Source organism: Hippoglossus hippoglossus, chromosome 5, assembly GCF_009819705.1.
Source record: "Hippoglossus hippoglossus isolate fHipHip1 chromosome 5, fHipHip1.pri, whole genome shotgun sequence".
NCBI lineage: Eukaryota > Metazoa > Chordata > Actinopteri > Pleuronectiformes > Pleuronectidae > Hippoglossus > Hippoglossus hippoglossus.
Window position 1 is genome coordinate 2,947,226 of NC_047155.1, and position 7,150 is coordinate 2,954,375.

The window sequence follows — 7,150 nt, forward strand, 5'->3', positions numbered from 1 at the left end:
CAAACAGAAAACTACAGGACGCATAAAACCCAGAAACCTGTCGCTGCTCACATATAAGTTTACAGCATGTACCTGTGAGATAAGAGCTCGGAATGAACGACACCTCTAGAGATGCAGGACACGAGATACAGGAGTGTTTTACATTTTACTGCAGGTGGACGAACGCGGCCATTGAAAGGGAAGCCGGTAGATTAGTCCTGTGGTTCATTTGACTTGTTAATATTGAATTTAAATCTGTAAAAAAAAAATGACAGCATCACTTCAGCCTTTAGTTTGTTTCCAGTCCTGTGCCTCACTCGCATGTGACCGCAGATTGTATCAAGATGGACGACACGACGGCTCCTCAGAGCGAAGCCGAAGCGCCTCGATCGCCACCTGGTGGTAGGGGTCATAAATACCAGCTCCTCCACGTTGTTGGAATGGACACGGACACATCTTTATTTAAGGTCTATGTATCTAACTAATTGGCTTGTTAGGGGAAGCTTGTGGTTTTGTTTCAATCTCTAAAACATTTTAAATATCATTTTAAAGGGTCAAAACTCCAAAGATCTACAAAAAACACACATGCACCCACAACACCATTGCGTCCCCTGTAGTGTGTGTGAATGTGTGTGTTGTCCTGTGTGTCCAGGACAGGGGCGATTCACGTCGGGGATCGGATCCTGGCGATCAACAGCGTGAGTCTGAAAGGCAAACCGCTGAGCGAGGCCATCCACCTGCTGCAGATGGCCGGAGAGACGGTCACACTCAAGATAAAGAAACAGCTCGACAGTGAGTGTGAGTTTGACAGAGATCGTCAGGCTGCCGACCGGAACTCAGTCAGTCCGTCAGTCTTCTGATAAACATGATAAACATTTAAAACGGCTTTTCCCCCCAAAACCATTAAAATACATAGTGATTAGTGTTTAAAATATTCAATACAGAGACTCACACACAGCAAGAGTTTTCTTATATTATATTTGTATATTGAAATACACATTTTATTATATTACTGTATGTTTTATCTTATTGTTCTGTCTCCTTTTTAAAAGTTTGTGCTTCTTAACTTGCTCTTTTTAATGAAACTCTCCTGCAGAGGTTTTTCACAGGACTTTATTTATAACCATTGAGAGAATAAACATCTTGAAATCTTCAGTCAGTGTCTTCTCAAGACTAAAATAGCGAAGCGTTACTCAACTCTCTGGTGGTTTGAGCAAATGATCTAATGTTTTCCTCCTGTGATGAAGTTTTTACAATTCAGAACCGATCGAACCCTCTGACCCGTCTGAAAATAGGCCCATTGTCTCAGGGTTTCTTTGTTGTCTAAATCTAAATCTAAATCCAGCTTCTGCTCTCCCAGACTCGGAGGAGAGGAAAGCAGCAGATGTAGAAGACACGACGGAGAACGAGCTGAGCGACCCCGACGAGGACGATTTGACGGACAGCCAACAGACCAACAAGCTGTCCGAGCTTTACTCCACCACCATTCCCAGCGTGGACTCTGCCATGGAGTCCTGGGACGGCTCGGGGCTGGACGCAGGCTATGGCAGCCAGGGTGAGTGCTGGATTAACACGAGCAGACGGAAAGGTCAGAGTGGACATAACGCTGTAAAAGGCCAAAGAGCGAGCACATGGGAATTCACTCGTGGGATTTGGTCTGGTGATGCTAATCTGTCAGCTGAGCCTCAGGAAAATCCTTCGTAAACACTTGTGAGGCACTGAGCGATGAGATTTTGTTTTAAGAAAACTTTATGTACGTGAGACCCTTCCTCCTCCTCCTGCAGGCACGTACAGTAATCAAGCTGTGGGCATCACCCTCCACCCTCACGAGTGGCGCAGTGCGAAGCAGCAGCAGCGCAGTGCCACGCCTCCTCCTGGACACCGGAAGAACTACCCCTTCAGCGATGGAGGGTTCAGTGAAGACGACTGGGACAAACCACCGGGGTAGGACTGAACTTTAGTTTCATACTTTTAAACTACCAGTCATGTATCCTGGGATTCACGAATGAATACTGTATAATTATTGATCTTCTCACTCAGCAGCCATTTGTTCCTATTCAGTTTTGTGTTGCTTGAAAATCTGACAATTAATTTGTGAACATATTGTCAAAGTTACATTATTGTAATGTATATTCATAGAACAGGTGCAGACTTAAATTCTTTAAATCAAAAAACTAAAATGGAGAAACATTAATTAATTAATTGACTGCCACATGATTCTCACAATGGTTACACCTGTGAGTTAAAGCTAATGTGATCTGCTGCGAACGAGTTAAACCCACAGAAGCCACCTGAAAATGTATTTGATGTGTAATTTGACTTTATACTTTGGCCCATGTCCCATCCATCAACATGGAGAAGGCTGTGTTTATGATCTATACTGCAGCCAGCCACCAGGGGGTGATTAAGATGATTTGGCTTCACTTTCTGGAGCTGTTATGTCGTCCATCTTTATTTTTATAATCTACGGCCAAAACATACGAAACCAGAGTATAATCCTCGAAGGACACGTTATATACAATATAGAGCACAGGTAAAAAAACATGTATAGATATATAGAAAGCTGTTTAAGTATAAGATAGTTATTAATGAATGATTTATGGAGGAGGGCCGAGATTAAACAAGTTAATTTTGAATATTTATATTAAATCAAGTGTTTGATTATTTTTCCTTATCACTGTTTGTAAATAATACTTTTTTCTGTTTCTGTCAAAAAAATGAATGACAATGAAATTGGCATTTTTTTGTCTAAAGTTGAAAAAATGCTTTGGCACGACTGTGTATCGTCATAACTTTATATTCTACAATATATTCAACCATTTCAGCTTTAAAACAGAATCGTGTGATTGCCTCTGTGGTTCGCGGCGCACGCGGCTGCACCAGGAGTTTGTGTGGAAGTGCAGATTTGAGTCGTGAAGTGAGCGATGGTGACAGAGGATCTGGAATATCTGTGTGTGCATAGTTGTGTGTCAGGAGGTTAAGCCTTGTGGGGATAGCAACGTTCGCTGGGGTTACATAACACTGCTGCGGGCGGAGAGAAAAATCATTTGCACAGTGAAAGTGAACTAATCTTGTCAGTCGAGGGTATTCAGTGTAAAAAAAAGATTACTCATGTTGGATTTAACCAGAACGAACAGTCCCGTCCTGTCCTGGCAATTCTCTGTGTCCACAGCGGCTTGGCTGATAACGCTACACTCACGCTACACATATACAATATATTGAGGAGGAAGTTATGCCTAGTACACGTTTAGTCTCATCACAGGACAGAAAACTTTCATGTGATGGAGACAAAGCCCAGAGACGTGTTTTCTCGAGCATCTTCACTGAACTGAATTTGTGTTCTCGTTGTGCGACAGGTTCATCGGCCAACCACCGGACGGAATTCTGCTGGATCCCGAGGACAGTTTCTGGTGTCAGGCGCTCGAGGACCTGGAGACCTGCGGCCAATCAGAGCTACTCAGAGAGATCGAGGTCAGTCGGCACGTTAGCACTCGCGTCCTTCATCGAAATGGTCAAACTCCCAAAACCACAAATTCAAAATAAACATAGGTACTTGCTGTTATGTTCAAAACCTAGTTAATGTGTGTGTGTGTGCAGGCGTCCATCATGACAGGCACGGCCATTAGTCTGGGCGTGGATGGCGTCAACAAGCCTCCATCTGAGCCCATACTGAGCCACAACAGGATGAGCCCCCTGCGGAGAAACTCTCTCCTGCACCAGGGAAACCTCCTGCACCAGGGCACGCACCTCCACCAGGGGGCCCACCTGCACGAGGAGGCCCACCTGCATGAAGAGGCCCAACTTCACCAAGGTCAGTGGCAGACGCGTCAGAACCGAAGGTGGTTGTGTCTCCGGGCAACTGACAGGAGGACGGATGAAAGGGGAAAAACAAAATGCCGTGCGGCAAATGCTCGCTGATATACTGTCAACTACAAACCTGTGATTTCCCCTCAGAATCCCTCCTGCACCAGGAGATCCATTTCAACCAGGAGGCCCTGCTGCACCACGACAACCAGTCCCCTCTCCTGCACCATGAGCCCAAACCCAAGGCCTCCCTGAGGGTGTCGGAGAGGACGTGGGAGTCTCGACGGATTAAAGAGGAGATGCAGGGCATTCTGTCCCCGACGCCTCTGGAGCTGCACAAAGTGAGTTCAGAGCTGCGAGCGACCCAGTGAGTGGTAAACAGAAGGGATCGCTTCTTCCTTAAAAGATCAACTGGGGGACAAAGGTTTGAGGGATGCTAAAAGGCTTTTTAGGATTCTAGTTGAGAGCTTAGTGAGAAGATCCGTCCACTTTCATGGCCGGAACATGGGGTGAGGAGGTAATTTGAGGCATATGCAGGTTTTTAAAATTCCTTTCCTATTGCCAGTAGAGGTGTTTGCCTTTTGGTTTCTTTCCCTGCACCGCGATTCATTTTTGACGTCATGAAAGTGACTGAAACTGAAACGTTCTCTCCCGCTGTCTTGATGCATTATATGCAGATAAAAGGTCGCTGTCGCACGTTGTTCACAAGATGTAAAAAAGTACACAAAGGTTCATGGCTGTTTAAACACCAGCGCCTGGAAATTCAATGTGCGTCATAACGTCTCACAGAAAAATGTGCGGCGTCAAGACAAGAACAAAAATGAGCTCGTTCCCCCTGGTGTCCTGTTTCCATCACTGTCCATCAGAGCCAGAGCCGGTGTCATTGCAGACAAAAGCCAGATGTTACTGGGTGTTAATGGTTTTCTTCGACCAATGGAGAAGTCGCTATAGAGACAATCTGATTCCCCCTGCTTCCAAAATTCTAAATGATTTCTACCAGTGCTGCTAAAAAGTTCCGTCTAGTTTTTTCAAATGTGAAGACAAACACGTTTTCAAATGTCGTGAGGAGGAGTTACGTAATGTTCCTGACAGATCCGTCGTCTGGCAGCGGCTCGGCAGCAGCGGACAGTCTGTCGGCGGCACCGGGACATTTCCCCCGCGGGCCCCGAGGGTTGTTTTGGTTCTGAACATTCAACAGCAATGAGTCAAAGACCTCTCAGAATCCACACTTTCATTTTTATCATCCAAACGGGTGAGGAGTCGTGACCAGAAACCATCGCATGCTATTAACGTTAACGGTTCACAGCTGGAATAAACCAGCGTCCCAGTGCTGCTGATGGGCCGTCCGACCACTGACCACGACTTTCAGCTGCTTCCACTTTGCAAGGCCATAAAAACGACCTCTCCAGGATTTGTTTTTGTGAGGAAGACGTTACATTTGCACACTGCAGGGTGTTATGTAACAAAGTGGGGAATGTACTGCTCGTCTGCTCCGGCCTGTGCAGCCCGGGATGAGACAGACATTTGTTATCCAGGGAGAAAGTACATTAAAGTGAATCCTCGGCTGTTTCACTGATGGACTCGTTGGCCCTCAGCCAAAGTGTTACAGTCTTTAAATGGTGCCTCGTTAAAAGATCATGTAATATTCATACATCATGCGCTGCCTCTCCAGCTTTTTGTTAAGCCGTATTTCTCAGGAGAACATCTGGTCCTCATTACTTATTGTAAAAATATCCATTTTGCATTTAGCTCTTTGACTCTGTTGAATGGTTTAGAGAAGAAGCCGTCATGCTTCAGTGAAGTGATGCAACATGGCTGAAAACTGAACAGTGGATCATTTAGTAGAAACACATCTTAACACAAGGGGTTGGTTGTTTTTAAATAATTGATTCTCAGGATGTTAAAGTCTAACATATACATAAAAAAGCATTTAGATAATCTTGCCGTTCATTTACAAAGGTCTTAAATGTTGTTTAAGTTATTGTTATATACTTCAGGGAGGTGATGAAGAAATGTACGATAATAATAATGTATATTTCTAGGTCATCATACTTTATTACATAGGATTCAGGAAACTGTGCTTTTTTAAATCAGGAGGATTTTCTGTCACTTTAAGGGTGAAAGTAAAAAAAAGTGGCAAAATATCCTGCAGCCATTTTAGTTAGTTCAGCTCTTTCAATTAGTGGAACAGGAGCTGTCGAGACTACAGAAATAGTCACTTTACCTTTTTTGCACAGTCTCTATTTATGTCTTGCACCTTTCTTTTCATCTTTCACAAGCGAGTCTGTGGGCAAACAACACCGGAGACATTTTTAGAAGTTTTACAATTGAGTGACAATTTAGAATGATCGTCATCAACCGTTGTCTTTGTGTGACGTTCCAGGTATTTCCTAACTTAACAGAGAGTAGTCAGTCAGTTAGCTCTAGCTCGTGTTTCTTTTTTTAAATATAATCTCCAAGTATTATTCCTATCTCTCGAGCAGCCTTTGTTTTTCATTCAACTAAATTGAGTTAAACGAGCCCGTTTTCCCTCGTTCCTCTTCCGCAGGTGACGGTGATAAAAGACCCAGAGAGCGACGACTTTGGCTTCAGCGTGTCGGACGGTTTCCTGGAGAAAGGAGTTTACGTCAACATGATCAGACCTGATGGACCCGCTGACCGAGCCGGGCTCAGACCCTATGACAGGATCCTGCAGGTAATGATGACACCGAGAGAGCTCCACAACAGGAGGAGCAAAGGTGGTGCATCAGCAGGAGGAAACCTGTGGGTCTGGGACTTCAGATATTAGCTCCAAGGATTTAGCACTAAATACTAAGTTGTAATCAGGAAATATCGTTTAACCTGAGTGGATTTCTGTCTTTGCAAGTCACAAACTGGCGAACCATTTCCATTGTCTCTGTCCAGGTGAACCACGTGAGGACGAGGGACTTCGACTGCTGCCTGGCGGTTCCTCTGATTACAGAAGCAGGAGACCGACTGGAGCTGGTCATCAGCCGCAACCCGCTGGCCAACGATGACCCGGAGGACAATAACAACACTTTGGACCATCCACTAGACCTGTAACACACACACACGAGGACACGGAGACGGATCTGCAGACACACACATCCACTCTGTCTCACTCAGCCAGGAGACAAAGTGGTGGAAACTTACAGTATATCTGGAACTGGCCCAAACATACACACACACACACAAAAACACACACACACAAAAACACACACACACACACACACATTCAATCCAGCAGCTTGCAATAATTCTACGAAAGCGGGGCCAGTGTGCAGAGAAACCACCAGAGGCTCCGTGACGACTCGGCTCGGACGCCTCACGTTGCTGCTCGAGCACAAACGACCACTAACCTGGGACG

General features: G+C 45.1%; 1 protein-coding gene across 14 annotated transcripts in view; it reads left to right on the forward strand.

Annotated features, from left to right (window-relative positions):
* LOC117761758 (glutamate receptor-interacting protein 2-like) overlaps window positions 1-6,911 on the forward strand; it is a 206,502-nt gene extending 199,591 nt beyond the window's left edge. For 11 of the 14 annotated variants that reach the window (XM_034585966.1, XM_034585969.1, XM_034585956.1 and 8 more), the window contains exons 18-25: window positions 632-777; window positions 1,325-1,534; window positions 1,764-1,923; window positions 3,336-3,450; window positions 3,577-3,790; window positions 3,934-4,124; window positions 6,332-6,478; window positions 6,688-6,911. In XM_034585966.1, the coding sequence (XP_034441857.1) occupies window positions 632-777; window positions 1,325-1,534; window positions 1,764-1,923; window positions 3,336-3,450; window positions 3,577-3,790; window positions 3,934-4,124; window positions 6,332-6,478; window positions 6,688-6,846 (1,342 nt within the window). In that variant the 3' untranslated portion in view covers window positions 6,847-6,911. The remainder of the gene's footprint in view (window positions 1-631; window positions 778-1,324; window positions 1,535-1,763; window positions 1,924-3,335; window positions 3,451-3,576; window positions 3,791-3,933; window positions 4,125-6,331; window positions 6,479-6,687) is intronic. The other 3 variants (XM_034585959.1, XM_034585960.1, XM_034585961.1) reach the window with 3 other exon arrangements.
* The last annotated feature ends 239 nt before the right edge of the window (window positions 6,912-7,150 follow it).